This window comes from Empidonax traillii, unplaced genomic scaffold (genome assembly GCF_003031625.1).
Source record: "Empidonax traillii isolate 1590-97213 ecotype Southwest subspecies unplaced genomic scaffold, ASM303162v1 scaffold169:size887049, whole genome shotgun sequence".
NCBI classification, from domain to species: domain Eukaryota; kingdom Metazoa; phylum Chordata; class Aves; order Passeriformes; family Tyrannidae; genus Empidonax; species Empidonax traillii.
In genome coordinates, this window is record NW_020955362.1 from 156,051 (window position 1) to 173,639 (window position 17,589).

Sequence of the window (17,589 nt, forward strand, 5' to 3'; positions counted from 1 at the left end):
CACGAGACAGCTGTCAATCTGTATAAATATCCACACACCACTTGATGAATTTCAACAAAGACTTCAGCAAGGTGAAAAACACCTAATCTGTAGAAATGTACTCATAATGAGACATAACAGGGGCACACCACTTGATATAACCAGTTAAAACTACTCAGAAGCCTTGAAGCTCTTCCAAGGAGGACACAGAGGATGAGGAAGATTAAGGTGGAGAGGAAGGGGTTGTCATTTTGAGACCACCAACTCAGATTTGGTAGGTGTGGAAAGGGTGGGATGACGGGAAGGACGGTTTTGGGTATGGGTGTAACCAATGAAGTAATGTCCAGATATTGTAATTAGACGGTATTATAAAATTGTAAAGGTCAGTGCCATGATGGGTGCAATATTTTTTGTGCACCTACGATGCCTTAATAAAGAACAGCTTTTTGCCTTTCTATACTCAAAATTGTCAGAAAATTATTTCTTTGATTATTTTCTTTGGCATTCTTGACAAGAAATGTTACACAGCATTTTAGGAATCTAATACAAAGATGCTTAGCAAACTAAAAGTAGTAGTGAGTTACATTACAATTTTATATAATATAGATTTTAAGGCATCACACTCCTCTTTATTCCAAATGCCTATTCACTCAACAGATTGTAAATACTTACCGCTGTAAGAACAACTACAGCTATCTACTAAGACTCCTCTATTTTAGAGTGTAATGAATTGAGGACAAGAACTGTCTCTTACTTTACACATTTTTTAGAAAAAATAAGATTTCAATCTGAATTGCGGTTTCTAGGCATTACAGAAAAATAATAAATTATTGTACAAAAATGCTAAATAAGCCCTACAGAGAAGTGAGGGTGTGTGTCCTTTACCATAATCAGCAGAAATTAAGGGAAGCTTTTCTAGGTTTATAAACTATTAACTCACCAAGATCTGATAAACACTTTTAAAGTAAAATTCAGTAATACTAATGAGTGATTTACAAACCAGTGCCGTAAACTGGCTGTACAGGCTGGGAATTGGCTTAAAATGTTATAATCTTTTAGAAAAGTAGTATCAAAGAGGATCAGTTTTGCCCAATATAAACTGTACATGAAATATTAGACTCTCTCCAACTGTGAGGGCCAAATCGCACCAAGTTCACCTCAGACCATCATCCTTTTAGGAGAGGATAATGTCTCATACAAAACTTAAATACATGGACTTGGATTTCAAACAATGAAACCGTGAGAAATGCAGCTGAAATACCAAATGAGAAGATCAAAAAAAAGGCAAGAAGGACTAAAATGTAATGTGAGAACAAAAGACTGCTTTTCCTCCTTAATCCATAGGAGGTAGAAGTAAATTCTGCAATCATTCAAAGAGGTAAGGTGTGTGAAAAGTCTGAGCCCAACACATTGTCTCCCACAAATTAGTCTGATGTGAGTGCTGCAGCCAGTGGGTACCTCTGAACACCACTTTTGCAAACAAATACTGTCTTTCAACATGGTCATGGAAATCCAAATCTGGAAACGTGACATTTACATTCAGAACACAAACAATTACTGCACATAAGATTATATAAGGACTTACTGTACTGTGTGTTTTTCCTTGAGATTTTATGAGAGTTTGCATCTCTCTTCAATAAAAAACATTACTTTGGGCACAAAACTTTAAAGACAGGCTTAGTGAGGGGCAAAGTAAAACAAAACTAAATGAACTTATTTTCCTTCTTGCAACACCTAGAAATCACCCAGGTAGTTTTCAAAACTTCATTTAAGTTCTATGTCAAGGAAGCAACAGATTGCAGGTGATTTTAACAATTAACTCAGAATGTAAATGACTGGACATCACATATTGGCTCAATATTAAAATCTGAATCTAGAAAACTTATGTCAAGTTTAATCTAGGTCTTTATGAGTAAATGTGCTAAAATTATTTTTTTCATTGTTTAGAATCCCTTCTATTTAAGGTCTGAACACAAAATGCATGACAAGTACATAACAAATAGTGATCATTTATTATATTTTATCAAAAATTCATTAGAATATTTACAAAGCTTAAATGAAAAACCCCGCAGAAGTCTGCCCTTTACATTACTTTTCTTCTTTAAGACTTCTTCTTTCTTATTCCTCTCTTGCCCCGTGACTTTTTTTTTCTGCCCTCAAACACAGGTTTGGCAGTCACCATGACTACATTTCCCAGGTCTTCATCCTCATCACTTGAGCTACTGCACCCCTTCTTCTCTTTATGATCTGCAGTCTCTGTTGTAGGGATGTTTTTCCTCCTTTTGCTCTTGCCTAAATCTCTGCTTTCTGATTCCTCTGAAGAGTCACTAGAAGCTTCTGAAAGATGCAAATTTCCAATAAAACCACCTCCATATAAACATTCTTTTCTGGAATCTGAATGTTTTCTTCTCTTTCCCCTCTGGGCTTTTGTTGCCACAGCTAGATTTGCACAGCCTGTGGTACATTCCCCTTTTGTTTTCTCACGCTGTTCAAGTTCCATCTCTGTAACAGCAGTGGCTTCCCGAATTTCGTCATCTGCTTCTTTTTCCTTTCTCTTCAGGCAAGTCACAGCTCTGCGCAGTCTCTGACTTTTAATAGCTAGCTTTTCATGCTGCTCTAGTCTAAAGAATGAATCAATTCGAAGCTGAGTCTATCAAAAATAAAACAGAGAGACACCTTTGAATGTTTCTATGACAGGAATTCAGTTGTTATCTCAGCTATACTATAAGCCATCCAAAACTAAAGCAGGACAAAGGACTAATGAAATTAATACATGTGCACATAGATGTGAACAATAAGATGCATTATTAAGTAATACCTATACCTTATTATAAATTATACAAGAACCTTTACAGAAACCAAATAATTAGCAACCTCCAGTGAAATTCACAAACATTGTGCTGCTGATGATTAGACATATGTTGCTATTTTCAACCCTAATGCAGAGAACCTCTGTAGTGCTCTTAAAGATGTCCCTACAAACACATCCTTAGCTTCAAGCTGTTAAAACAGCAGAATGTTTACTAAGTAAATGCTCTAAGTGCACTTTGCATTTGTGCCTGCAAGTGCAACACAGTCATTTGACTCAAGTTCGTTGTACCACATGCTGCTACAGTATAATTTTGAAGAGTAGAACTAGAAGTAGTCATACAGGATGGATCTGTGATATTCAATCACAGCTTACTGTACAGACTAAGGTAGTCCTCTGTATTTTCCCTAGAATTGTCTTAGAGAAATAGATGCTTCCAAAGGATGCTCCAGTCAACCCAAAAGTATATGTATTTAACCATGGGGTTTGGTACCTTTCAATCCTTTGAGTGACACAGAGAACCTAGAACACTGGTTTAGACAATGTATCTACCTTGTGTATGACAAAAGGAGAAAAGAGCCTAAGACTAGGTGATCAATTTTACAACTGACTGTGACAGTTTTCACAGTATGCATCACTATTCCCTTTCAGGTTTTATTAAAGTTGACAGAACATGTATTTGGAAATTAGAGTAATATTATTAATAGGCACTTGCTCAACAGTTCAGCCTGCACTCCTCCTCAAAGGATATGTATGGTATTAAATGGGCAGTGTCACTTCACCAAAACCTTAAGGGCATTTTTATAAATACTTTTTAGAGACAGCACACTGTCTTAAAATTTCTAAAGTTGCTTGAGGCACCTGTAGCATCAGCTATGTCCAGAAGAAACAGCAGCCTGGACTTGAGATAGGTGCTTGATAGATAATAAAATCTAGACCAGCAATTGAAATTATGTAGAGCCCCTCACAGCACACTCAAATCATACAGAAATGAAGCCTGGAGAAGTAAGTTTAATGATTTAAATATATATACATAAAGATTATAAAACATATGATCAAAGCCCAGTTATTGAGAAACATAGTTAAAATCCTTGCTCTTAGTTTTAAAATGCTTCTCACAATTTTCCAGTTGCCCTAAACTATAGATTTTATACTTTACCTGCTGCACATTCAGCTGTTTCATCACAGGCAAAAGGATTCCATCTATCTTTGCTGTAGTCCAGCCAAAGTGATCCTTACAGAATGTGCAGAAAGTTAAGGAACTTTACAAAATGGCTATTAACTAGTATTCTTTAAACACATAAAATGAAAATTTCTCAAGTAAACAATGTCTGGAGGAAAGCTGCCCCAGTTCAAAAGTTTTTCTACTACAAAACCAGAGAAAAGACTGTAAGTTATTACAGCTGGCTTATGTGGATGGTTGTATTATTACGCTATGCATCAAAATCACACTGTTACACCTCCAATAGTTCCAAAACCTTTTCTCTAATATCAACATTTCCAAAAGCATGTTTCAGTGAAGACAGAATTCATTCTGGCTATACAGTATCGTCATAAGACAAAACAGTTATAAATAAACCTTATTTTTACACTTGCACACACTGGAAATTCCATCTACTGTTTAAAACACTATTAGCTCTGCATGCATTGCCATCTACTTTTCAACAATCTGCTGCAGCTCAGACTGCAACAGATGCAACAAAAAGACATTATCGGAAGAAATGCAGGGAATATTTGGGATAAAGTGCAGACTGAAACACTGTTTCTGATTAGGCTTTGACTTATTCATGAAAAATGGCAAACATACATCAAGAGTGTGCAAACAATCCCACTAATTTTAAGTCTAGAAACAGGCACAGGACACTTACAGAGGCAGGAGGATCAAAACAAATTAGTTAGGCCAGCTACAAGATTCTATTTCCACACAAAGTGAAGGAGCCCACTCTCTCAGGAGGGCAGAGAAGTCTTGAGTACCACACAAGCATGGCTGCATTCCCTTCCCTTCCAGAGCTGGTGTCATTTTAGGAAAGCATATGCGGGCAGGCCTGGGGCCCCCTCACACCCAAGAGATGTTAAGAACTTGCCACTCCATTACTGACTCACTAACACACTTTATGTACTTTGAGTACTTTTACCTAACAAGTCCTACCATACAGTAAAAGGATATTCTCTGATCTGCTCTAAGTCAGGCTTCCCCCAGGTGAACGAACTCCTTGTCTCATCCACCACAGGCTTCAGGTACGCTTCTGCCACTGCTGGATTTGGGAAACCTGAAGAAAGCTGCAGATTCCGCAGTTTCTTCTTGACCTTGGTATCATGTGGATTAGGTCTCAATTTCTTATTCTTCTGAGCCTCATTCCACCACTCACTGAAAAACACAGATTATTAATTTGCCTCCATAATGTATAATTTGAAATATCAAAAGCCACCATGCTAATTTCAATAGCCTTAGTCTCTCTACTTCAGCTGCTACAAGGGATGAGGTAGAAAATTTCTAAATAAAGGACAGTCAAAGTGATAAATAATCTGAAAACAGAAAAGACAAAACACACAGATTAAATGCAGTCGTTGTAAATCACAGTGATAAACATCACCTAGATTCCCCATAAGTTGCTAAACAGAAGACCTTAACTTCAGCCTTACTTCCAAACACAAGGATTGTTTTTCGAGATTTTTTTTTATATGAAAGGGAGAAAAAAAGAAAAAAAAACAAACCCAAAACTAAAGCAAACCAAACAAACCCCAAGGAAAAAAAAAAGGAAAAAAAAAACCAACCAACCAACCAAACAAACCCAAACCTTCTAACCATCCTTGCCTTTGCCAAAACAACTGCCTTGGCCCTCTTCAAACCTTTTTCTTCTCCACAGCCTACCTGCCTGTCTCTTTCCAGGTCATCCATTTTCTTTTCTCTATGAACAAGCTATAAGCAACTTCTCACAAATTCAGGAAGAATAAACCTCTGCTCCACTATGGATCCAGCTCTGCAACGAACTCTGAGGAAGTCACACAGTTTTACAGCTGTTCTGTTGTTTTCATTCATCTCACTGTAATTGCTGTATCAACATTTCCCCTTATTTACCTATCATCTCAAATAGTGATATAACGGAGGCACACATTGTACAGCTTAGTCTCCTTAATGATGGTCAAAGATGGTCATACACTTTGTTGAATGCTTAAGCAGCAGAAAAGTATATTCATTAATATTCATAATATGGAGAGACAGAAGAGCAAAATAGAATGAAGCATACGCGAATTTTAAGAGTGGTTCTAAGCCATGCCCAGGAAATTCATTTAAAATCTCCATCGCTGTTACAGAGCCGACATTTGGGATGCCCTCAGTGTAGTCACTTCCAAGCAAGTATGCCAAATTAATCAGCTTGCTTCTATCCAATCCTGTAAAAGAAAGTGCATAAACCAAATAAAACCAGTGGATTCAGCATTTATTCTCTTACAAATTAAAAAATATTATCTGAAAGGCAAAATGCAAGAGGAATGCAAAGGCATTTACTCTGTAAAATTATATTTAATTCAACAACAGAATTTGCTAAATTATATTCTGGAGTACTGCAAACATGCTCCTGCTAGCTCAAGCACCAATAGTTGTGCAAACCTGGCAAATACATCTTACCAAAATTAAAATGTTACAATGGACATCAGGAGGAATCTTTTCACAGAAAGGGTTGTTAAACACTGGGCTGCCTGGGGAGGTGGTGGATTCACCATCCCTGGAGGTGTTCAAGAAACAACTGGATGTGGCACTCAGTGCCACGGTCTAGTTGATAAGGTGATGATCAGTCAAAGGCTGGACTCGATAACCTCAGAGGTCTTTTCCAACCTAAATGACTATCTAAACCTTTGGGAAATTCAGGGTTGTTAAGAGATTTTTTTTTTACATTTATTTTACCCAATTACTGTCCTGTTCCCACCTAATGCTGACCCAAATTTTAATGCTTTAATAAAAAAATGTTTTAATAAAAACATTCTGTTTGAATTCTAGCTCATAATATCAATGTCTCTGCTTCTTAAAAGTGTTCCCCAACTGGGAGGCTTTTGTTCTGTGCTGGTGCAGTTACTAAGTAGGCCAGAAGAGCCTGTGGAACAGCCAGAAAGAAGGAAAAACTCAGCCGACCACTTCTACTTGATATGCTATAAGGTTTGAGGCAACCAAACTGATTTTTAGTGACCAGCTTCAATAGTTTAGATTTCAAGAAAAATTAATTTTTAAAAAATTCAATGCAGAGAAGGAGGGATGTGAGTCTAAACACACAAAGCAAGATCATTACCATGCTAGTCAGGATATCTATGAAGAAGGGAGCTAAGAAAGAAGAATTGTGCAACGCATGGGAAAGAAGTAGCAGTACAAGGCTGAAGAGGAATGTGACATGAAGACCGACGGTTACTATTTTCCCCCAATAAATAAATAAAAGCTTTGGTTTATTACATTAATAACAGTTAAAAATCACACACATATTTTTGCAGTAATTCTTTCCAAGTAAGCTACTTCAGTAGGGGAAAAAATCTTTCGTTCAATTTGCTGGAGAAGAAACCAAAGATATATTTTTTACCACATAAAAATGTTATGAAATGTTACATGCTGAAGACATTAAAATATTATTTCAAAGTCTATAGCCTCTCAAATTTGAAAGTGTCAAAACTGATTTTTAAGAATTCTTCTAGAAAAAGACATAACAAGTTTAACTTGGCTCATATTTTCCCTAATATGCTATGTGACACTGAAATTTAGTAGTTCAACAAAATTAGCAACAATTTGATTAGACTGGTTGAAGAGCAATATCTGAAAGTAGAAAAAAAATCTGTCAGTGTTAACTAAATAAAAAATGTTTTACATAGCATACACACATTCCTGATCCTCTTTTAACACATTATGCGTCACTATGCACAAAGCTAACTTCCATTTCCAGACGACTATAAATCTGATGACATCAGAATATAATTTCTCCACCACATCAGGGAAGTCATGCTAACATTTACCCAGGAACTGATATCATAGTTCGTATCTCCAGCCTTGATGGAAATCATGTTAACTCAGTATATTAAATGCAGGAGTTTGTATATTCAAGGTGGTCAGCTGGCAGTAAAAAACAGCAACCTAACTGAATGGCTTTAGGGACTCTCCAAAGAACAGGCATTGTAATAACAGACACACGAAATTCTGTAGAAAATACAATTTCAAAGAGACAGATGGCAGTGCTGCCTTGTTAAAGACTGTGCTTAACAAATCAATACTCGAGGCTTACCTAGCTCGTTCTGCAAATCAATATACTGATAATATTCTACATATTTGTTCTGGCTGAAGAAATTTTTGTAAACATGTCGCGCGCCAAATAACCAAACATCACTGTCATCGGTGATTGTCCCAGAGGTCTGATCAGTAAGGTCCAATATGGCACACTGTGCCTCTGCTTCCATCGGAGCTTCAATATATGGAATGCCAAACAGACGCAGAAGCTCCTGTAGGATGGAGGGAAAACAACAACTCATCTAAAGAATTACCTTCTATTATACTGGTGCTTGACTTGGAACTGCTAGATTCACACTTGGGATGTATTTAATATTTTACAGCAAATCTTAATTTCCACTAAAAAGTGCCAAGCACAGTTAAGGCAAGGGAGAAATCGCACTTAGGCAGATAGAGCCACATAAGTCAAGCACTACTTGAGCACATTATTACCACACATTTTGAGAACCTGCTATCTTAACTACCCAAGCATACTTAAGGACTGTGTTTTCCACAGCAAGGAGAAAATTCCATGGGTTACAATTATGTGGCTTTCATGAAAGAAAGACACAGGTTAAGTGAAAAAAGAAAAATAAAAATAATCATATTTTTAAAAAACTGATCATCACTTTAGCTAAGAAAATATTTGAAAGCATATCAGAAACATTCATATCAAGCAGGAAACAGTGGGCATAGTAATCATTCTTTGAATTGTGTTTTGATATACAAATATTTTGATACAATTTTGCTTTTATGGAATACATTATTTAACTTCAGTTAAATATCCAACATGCAGTAGGTTTACAGATTGGTGCTATTTACACAATTCTGGATTACATTCCCCACTCAGGTAGCTTTTAGAGCCCTGACAATACTTTAAATTTTTACTGCAATAAAGACCAAAAGCACAAGGTCAAAAGATTTATAACTATAATGGTGAATCTACGATCATGTGGCACATATTACAAAAGCATAATCTACTGGTCTTCAAAAAAATCATCTGAAGAAAAAGTATAAGCAAATAGGTAACCAAGATTAAAATATCATTTCAAAACTACCTCAATTATCCCTTTCATGCAAAAAAACCCAAGGATTTACATCTTTCTCAGAATTAATTAGTTAGCATACGTTTATTGCATTAGACACTATCACTAGTCTATTGTATTATGAGTGTGTTAATCCAAACACATTGTATTGATCTTTAAACACTAATAGTGAGACAGCAGTAACAGGCCTATGCAGGCATTACTGGTGAGATTCTTTAAAATTGCTTATTCAGAGCATAAACTATACAGACTTCTTGTAATTTTTTACCTTTCAATCCCTAGGGGAAATCACAGTTTACCTAACACCCAGACTACATCAATTCTATACTGCTGAATGTAACTTCCTAATATTTTTTTTGTTCATTTTGGACCTCTCACAAAAACAGGCAACCTTTAAAAGCTGGTGCTTAAAAGACACATTTATTCATCCTTAACTACATTATTACTTTATAATGTTATAAAATTATTGTAAATTTGTTGGAATTAAAGACTACCTCATTACTTTCAATATTTTAAAGCAAGCAAACTGAAGAAAACAACTCCCTAAGAGGAAAAAAGGTGGCCATTATCAACCAAAATTACTAACAGCGTTTGAGTAAATGACTGTGGTGGAGGAGGGAAACAAATCAAAATGACTCAACAAAAATTACCTGGCTTTCCAAGAACATCTGTCCTGTTACAGAAGCAGCAACACGCTCCTGCTGCTGTTTTTGAGACTGAAGCATATTCTGCTCAGTAGAAAGGTCCCTTTCTAATTCTTCTAGTTCTTCCTGAAAATATAAACCAAGATTTTCATTATTTCAACAATTCAGGTATACTTAGTTAAGTACAGCACTAAGTCTCTGGCTATAATTATTCTAGTAGTATATGATCCATTAATTCACACTCAGAAGTTGTTACAGCTTCTCTAATGCAGTACCAGAGATAGGCTGTCATCAGTGTGCTAAACCCTTACAGTTTCCCTCTGATTTCATGGAGATTATGACTAACTATTTTTAAACAAAAAGAGTTCCTGTACAATTAGATACATATATGAGAAAGCAATGAAATAGTAAGAAGATGCCCAGTAGTTTTCCTTAACAACTACTTGGAGACAAAGCACTCCATTCCTAGCTCAAAACAAGAAAGAAGGAGAACAAATTACCAAACTGATGTCTTGCCACTCATCCACTGCATCTTTACCATCAGCTTCTCTTTCAACATTCTGAGCATTTCCCAACTGCACTTTATCGGACTCCTGCAGCAGCTCCTGTGTCACAACGTCAGGTCTGTCTGTCTCCACTTCTGAAAGCGCTGCTTCATCACCCAGTTTTTCATCATATTTAGTAGGAAACTCAGCCTCATTACTGATTTCAGTATCCACTTCAATAAAGCTTGCTATTAAGAGAAAATAGATACTTGAACATATTTTTAACTTAGGCAGTGTCTTATTTTCTTTTTCTACATGCACACACAAACCAAGTGGCTGACCATTAATACACCAGTTAAATTCAGTGTACACAACAACATGCTTTCCTGACTCTCTGTACTGTATATTCAGGTTTCAATGATAAAACGTGACACCAAGGGGAAAAACACAACTCAATTTTTCTTCCCATCTCCTACGTGTGTAGGGATAGATGTATTCAAAGCATTTCTCACTAAGAGAAAAGGTTCACTTCAAATGACTACAAATACGGTAAGATCCTATATTTTTATCTTTTTACACAGTTAAAAAGCACATACCATCGGAATCACTGTCTTCAGACTGTGATATCCCTTCTCTTTCCTCCTCAGGACCTCTTGCTTCTGGAAAAACTATAATATCCTTTTGTACCTCAGATACATTCTTTTCTGTCTGTGAAATTATTTCCTCTATATTTTCAGAAATTTTCAAGTTTTCCTCATTTTTAGAAAGGTCTGTTGTTGGAGCATGAATCAAACCCCCAATACTAGTTTGTACAGAGGAACAACTTGATTTCTGCACACACGAATTCATATCCTTATCTCTCAAAGACTTTAAGTCCATTTTAGAACCATTTTCTTCTTTGTCTAAGTCTTTTTTGCCTTTTCCAGTATTGTCAATACAAGAATAATTTTCAGCTCTGGATATACTGGTATCTTTGGGTGAAATATGATTTTTGGAACCATTTTCTTCTTTGTCTACATCTTCTGAGTCTTTTCTAGCATTGTCAATATATGAATAATTTTCAGCTCTGGATATACTGGTAGCCTTGGGTGCAATATAATTTTTTGAACCATTTTCTTCTTTGCTTACATCTTCTTTGCCTTTTTTAACTTTGTCAGTAGAAGAGTAATTTTCAGCTGTGGATACACCAGTGTCTTTGGGTGTAATATGATTTTCTTCCAACTCCTGACTCTTCTGTTCAAATTCAGCACCATGCATAGTCACTTGGACTGACGAAACTGTAGCTGTAGGTATGTTTTTTCCCTCCTTAACTTCAGGAATCTGCTCTTCCTCATCTGAGCTACTAAACAGAACATCTTTCACTTCTGATTTTTCTGGTAGCACTCCATCAGTTCTAATAGTAACAACCTCCTCCCTTTTATCCTCATCACTCAGAGCTTGTTGAATTGCCCGTAGTGTTCTTGGAGACACACTGCCTTCCTCTGTTACAAATTGGTCTACATTCAATTGTCCTGTATCCAGTTCTTCTTCTGAACTGCTTTCTACCATAGCTTCCTGGATAGCAACCAAAGTCCTAGGAGAGGGTGGTGCTGTCACCACATTATTATCTTTCTCTGTCTGCATCTTGTCAGATGCAACTACCTTTGCATCAGCAGAAGATTCATTGGTTTTATTCAGTTTTGTAAATTCAAGCATTTTTGATGAGGGTCCTGCAGTAGTTTCCAACTCTCTATTTATAGCTTCTTTTGCTTGAATACCTGAAAGAGAGTTTTTTGTTGATTTTTTTTGTTTTAGTAAAAAACTGCTTTATAGCAACATTCCATTTTACATAATGAACATCATTATATAAAGATTAATAAACCACTTTTCTACAGATTTACAGATCACAGTTAATTACGTGCAATAGTAATGCACATTTCTTACAAAGTATTGGTTACATGCACCCGTAAACAATATTGTGTTTTTTTTAAAACTGCCAGCTGCAGAGTGTACACTCTAAACAAGAGGTTTTACAAAATTAAGACCTGACATACCCTTTATCAGAATATAGTGAGAAGTCTCTTCAGAGACCACCCTCCTTGATTCCACTTCTTTCACAAAACCACCTTCATTTTCATATTGTGTTTGGATTTCACCCGAATGCTGTTGATTCATTTCTTTTTGCACATTCTCTATGCACCGATTGAGGTTGCTTTTTTTAAGCAAGCCCCTAAGCTGGTACTGGGAAAACTCATTGGAGTCCTCAAAACAAAACAAAATGAAACAAAACAAAACAAAACAAACAAGTCAATTAAAATAAAAATGCCCCTTTTAAGCAAGTTCATTTCCCACACTCTCCAGAGTGTGGGAACTCTTTTAAGAGTTCATTTAAACAGGTAACATTTGTGTTTTGCTGACTGCTGCACTCCCTTTTCCCAGCTGCCACCTCAGGGTTTGGAATCCTAGTTGTGTTCATTCTGCCTGGTTTATCCACACCAGTAGCTTCTTTTTACAATTGAAATCTTGGGTATAATGCTGATGAGGCATAAGACAGAGCATGCTTTTTCCCATTCTTGCCAAACTGAATTAGCTCTGCTAATTTTAGTGGAAATCAAAAGATAAGGCAGTTAAGAGTCATTAGTTCACTGGATTTTTTCCCCCTCAACATAACATCTCTTATTAAGTAGTTCAGGGAGTAAAGCTTTCTAGATGTGATACACTTACATAGTCCTCATCTGCATTAATGGCAATAGCTCCATTCTGACGGCTTGAAAACTATTTTAAATATTACCTCTGGCATTGCTTCAAATAACGTTCTTCTTCGCTTTGTAAGTTCTTTAATATCAGTCAAGATCTCGTGTTTTACTTCTGGAGGCAGCTTGTTGAAATCTTCTGACTCAATATCTACAGAATAAGGATTTTCACATAACTGTTCCTATAAAAATAGAAAACAACATAAAATATATATTTTACATTACATCACAGCAAAAATAGTAAAATATTTAGAGCATCATTCCAAACAAGACCAAAAAAAAACCTTAAGAGCTTTGTTGCTACTTTCTCTATGGTAAAGAAAACAAGGGGAAAAAAAGGTAACTACTACATAATGAAACAATGTAAAGTACATAATTATTGACGTACATTATACAGAGAAACTTGGTTTTATTCTTTCTACAAAAAGATATTTAGTATAAATCACAGAAGTAGGTCCTATAGCCTCAGCTAGTCTGATTTTATCATTCTAAAGAGGTTCTATTTCAAAGGTAAACAGCATTTTCAAGAGGTTTTGTTTTTTTTTTTCTATTGATGAAAGCAGAGATAATTTTATCACTCATTATGTCTTCTCCTTAAGTTATATATTTCTCCTCTACTCTTCCTATGAGCACATCAGAAGCAAGTACAGATTTAATCTGTGAAAACTCAAGGAATGAAGTGCTTCAACATCAGTTCATATCTGGAGAAGCAAAGGAATTTTGTTAAATATGCTGTCTCTTATGTGTGTACACACGTGTATAAATGCATGCATGTCATGTACATCATCACAAAAAACAATTTCTTCTCCACATTTTCAGAGAAAGTAGTAAAAAGAAAAAAGAAAAAAAATACCATAAAAAATTTCTATTCTGTTGTATTCTAGTGGAAAAATTACATTTATATTTCCTCATTATCAGGAATTCGTAGGGTACCAAAAATTAACTTGTTTGTTTGAGGAGTAATGCTATAGTAAGACCTATATCTCCAAACAATTGAGCTTTTTTAAGCTTTCGTTTGTCTTTTAAGCATAGCACATGAATGAGAAGATTGTTCACAGTAACAGGGCAATTAGGTTGCACTTACTTGCAACATCTGTTTTTGGCTCACTCTCATTTGCCATTCTTTTTCTTCCTCCTCGTCCGAGCTAAAAATCACAAAGAGAAAACAAAAGGTGTAGATATTTACCCAGGAAAATAAAGCTCCTATTTTGAGCAAAAGGATATTAGTAATTGTTTTGGTAGTTAAGTATAGAAGTACACACACGTATATATATGCATATACATACAAACACACATAAATACATACATGGGTCAAAAAGATCAAAAAGCAGAAAGCAAGAAGGCAGACTTATGTCAGCTAAAACTAGATTGAGACAACTGATGCTGCTTAAATCATTACCTGATAATGTTTAAAGTGTATGAAAGAACAGAAACACATAGAGGAATCTAACGCATAGCTTCATGTTCTCAGTTTGTTATTTGTCACATTTGAAAAGCACGAACAGGGCCTGCTTCTGCTGAACACATCGACAGTCTGAACAAGGGGACACAAACCAGAGTCAAGCTGCCACACAGGCAGCAGTCACCCAAGCTTGAACAATCAGTCCCACTTAGTTGTACAGATATGGCCACAGAGTCTGAGGTAGAACTTTCAGCCTTAAACATGGATCCAGTGGAGAAATTTAATCTGTGGGCTGAAAGCTTCTTCTGTTACTTTCTCATAAGCAACTAGAAGGGTTCTGTATAAAGTTTTAAACAAACTCTCCAAAAAGAAACTGAAATACAAATTAAAAAAAACACTTCATATATTATAGAATCTCATAGTTCAAACACCTTTCTGCAGCATCAAAAAATGTGTTTAATGCTTTTACCCTAATTTAAGCTATTTTTCTTAATTTTACCTACCTATTCTTCTCTTCATCTTCTAAAGCAGGCAACACATACATATCATCAATTCCTGCTCTTCGAACTTGTGTAATACTGGGCAAAACTTCATTGCTTAGGGGAAAAAAACCAAAAAACAGTGATTGACAGTTACATAAGGAATTACCTGACACTTATAAACAAGGGAAAAATCATTTTTATTCTTGCCTTTTTCCCGAAAGAGCAGTCTTGATAGCGTGTCTCTTCAAAAGCGTTTTCAAGAGTTTCTCTGTAGTTTCCCTGGAATCACTGAGGGCAACCTCTTTTCTTTGTCTTCGCTTAGCCTGTGAAAATAAGATTAACACCAACAAGATTTTGCCAGATGCTGAAGATGCACATCCAATGAATCACTGTTAAAATTCTGTGTGCTGAGCCTATGAGCTACTACTAACTCATCCTACACTACTGGGGTCATCACCTTCAAAGCCTCTATATCTGTCTGTTTCCTCTGTGGGACTTGGGAACAGCTTTCAGTTTCTGGGTACAAATACCACAAGAGTACATTCAGGTCCATTCTGCAGCATGATGCATGCTTTTGTCACCCTCTACTTCTCCACAACCTGGTTTCTACACAAATCAAACCTGCCTCTATCAAAAGAAAGCTGCTGCATGCTCCAAGAGCTAACCCAGGCTGGACAGATGCAGAGGACACCTGCACAGCAGCGGCTTCAAGCCCTCCATCCTCACAGCTCAGAAGCACAAGTAGAACAGTAGGAAGGAAACAGAACACGGCTACTTAGCATCAGCAGACATACACCTTATTTTGCATTGCAATGACTCAGCAAAGGCACTTACCAAGGTTTGCCTCTTCAGAAGAGGTGCCTCTCCATCAAAAACAAAGACAGGTCGAATTCGGAAAAAGAGTAACTTGCAGAGTCGATGGAACAGAGTGAGGAGGTGAGCATTCCGTACGGAAATACCACCACGATCTCTGACTCCCTTTATTGCTTGGTTCAACCAAATACTGATATCTTAAAGAATCGTTGAGAGGAAAAAATGTGCTCTCCTACACATATATTACATTAAGAGTTTGTATAAAGTGCACATATTTGACTGAGTGCCTTTTGCCCACTGCTCCAGGCTTGGCTTATGGAAACCAAAATTATCCAAATAGATGTGAACTTTGGAGATGAATAAATTCCTGCCCCTATTGCCCTGCACAAAAAGTAGAGTGGAAGCAACTGTGGAGCAAGTTTTTTACAAATAAATGAAGGCTAACTTCCCTCCACATCTTTCCAGCATTTAACCAAGCGTACAGGATAGGAAAGCTGATCCTTAACTATTTAGGATCCCATCATACAGTCCTATTAAAAGCAGCACATTTGTTTATTTATAAAGCACAAAATCCTAGAGTTCAACACTTTTGTAAGGAACCTATTCAGAAAAGCCTATCTTTAAAAAAGATAAAAACAGAAAGAGCTTATTGTAAAGCATAAAATCCACTCACCAAAATGTTGTTAATTTAAAGTTAATAACAATCATAATCATCATAATCTCAACAAGATGATCACTTATAAATTAAGATAATCTCTCTCACAATTTTGGCTCCCCAGCTTTACTTTTAAAGGATACCCACAGCAAGAATTTTCCCTTCTAGCGTTTCTGGGTTGATGGGTCTCCCGGTGCATTCAAGCAGCTTCCAAAGTCCTTGAACTCCCATGGTCCTTTCTTAGCTGCTTTGAGAGAAAATCTGTGAGGTCATGGCTAGGCTTCGCGCACGAAGATTTGAGAAGGGCTCTACCCACGCTTGCTACAAGGATACAAACGAAGGGATAACCCAAAGACGACACGGCCCACGTCTGCTTCATTAGTGCGAAGAGAAATAAGGAGGCAGCCGATCGGCCCCGGCCCGGCAGGGGCGGGTGGGGGTCGCGGTGTCGGACCTGCGAGGGGCGGGGAGGGGCTCACCTGAGGCGGGGTGGAGAGTGGAGCTCGGCGGCGGACCCCGAAGGGCCGGAAAGGCCGAGCGGCCTCCGCGGACAGCGACGGCAGACACCGCCCCGGTACCGCCCCGGTACCGCCCCGGTACTGCCCCGCGGCCCGCCGGGAAGCGCCGTGGGCGGGGCGGGGCCGGGGCCCGTCCCGGCCTGCGGGGAGCCGGTCCCTCCCGCTGCTCACAGCGGGGCCGGGCGGCTCTCACCGCCCTCTCTCCGCCCGCGTTCCTGAGAAGGGCGGGCTCCCCGCCTGCCCAGAGGAGAGCCGAGTGCCGAACACCAGAGACTCACAGAACCGATTAGGCTGGAAAAGACTGCTGAGATGACTGAATCCAACCTACGAGCGAACACCACCCGTGTCAACTAGACCATGGCACTACGTTCGATCTTCTCTTAAACAGCGCCAGGGACGGTGACTCCACCGCCTCCCTGGGAAGTCTATTCTAATATCTAATCACCGTGCCTGTGAAGAAATTCCTCCTTATGTCCAGCCTAAACCTTCCCTGTTGCAGCTTGAGACTATGTCCTCTTGTCCATTCGCTGGTTGCCTGGGAAAAGACACCGACGCCCATCCGGCTACAACCTCCTTTCACATAGTTTTAGAGTGATAAGGTCATCCCCGAGCCTCCTTTTCTCCAGCTTAAACAGCACCAGCTTCTTCAGCCGCTGCTTATACTTTTTGTGCTCCAGACCTTTCACCAGCTCCATTGCCCTCCTCTGGATGCAGAACGAAAAAAGTCTCATGCCACAGAACAAAATCTCACATGGCAGAATGAAAAAAGAAAGTCCTCTATTTTT

The 17,589-nt window shown here is 37.8% G+C and overlaps 1 protein-coding gene across 3 annotated transcripts; it reads right to left on the reverse strand.

The window, feature by feature from the left end:
- Positions 1-1,968: 1,968 nt before the first annotated feature.
- On the reverse strand, positions 1,969-16,810 carry ERCC5 (ERCC excision repair 5, endonuclease). Of its 3 annotated transcripts, none has more exons than XM_027885636.1 (16): positions 16,766-16,810; positions 16,430-16,530; positions 15,653-15,828; positions 15,026-15,141; positions 14,840-14,932; positions 14,019-14,079; positions 12,973-13,116; positions 12,236-12,443; positions 10,799-11,959; positions 10,218-10,450; positions 9,724-9,843; positions 8,047-8,260; positions 6,037-6,181; positions 4,956-5,156; positions 3,948-4,032; positions 1,969-2,629 (listed from the first exon to the last, which is right to left on the reverse strand). In XM_027885636.1, exons 2-16 carry the CDS (start codon positions 16,515-16,517, stop codon positions 2,081-2,083), a joined length of 3,594 nt encoding a protein of 1,197 aa, XP_027741437.1. In that variant the 5' UTR covers positions 16,518-16,530; positions 16,766-16,810; the 3' UTR covers positions 1,969-2,080. The 3 variants fall into 3 exon arrangements, with proteins under 3 accessions (XP_027741437.1, XP_027741438.1, XP_027741436.1); XM_027885637.1 differs by having other exon boundaries at positions 16,430-16,533; positions 16,766-16,781; XM_027885635.1 differs by lacking the exon at positions 16,766-16,810 and adding an exon at positions 16,620-16,723 and having other exon boundaries at positions 16,430-16,558.
- Between the last annotated feature and the right edge of the window lie 779 nt (positions 16,811-17,589).

Coding starts and splice junctions, on each gene's coding strand:
- ERCC5 (XM_027885636.1), bottom strand. CDS start 16,517: ATGGGAGTTCAAGGACTTTGGAAGCTGCTTGAATGCACCGGGAGACCC. Junction 9,844..10,217: donor AGTGGCAAGACATCAGTTTG/GTAATTTGTTCT, acceptor TTATATTTTCAG/GAAGAACTAGAAGAATTAGA. Junction 4,033..4,955: donor GACTTAGAGCAGATCAGAGA/ATATCCTTTTAC, acceptor AACTTTCTGCAC/ATTCTGTAAGGATCACTTTG.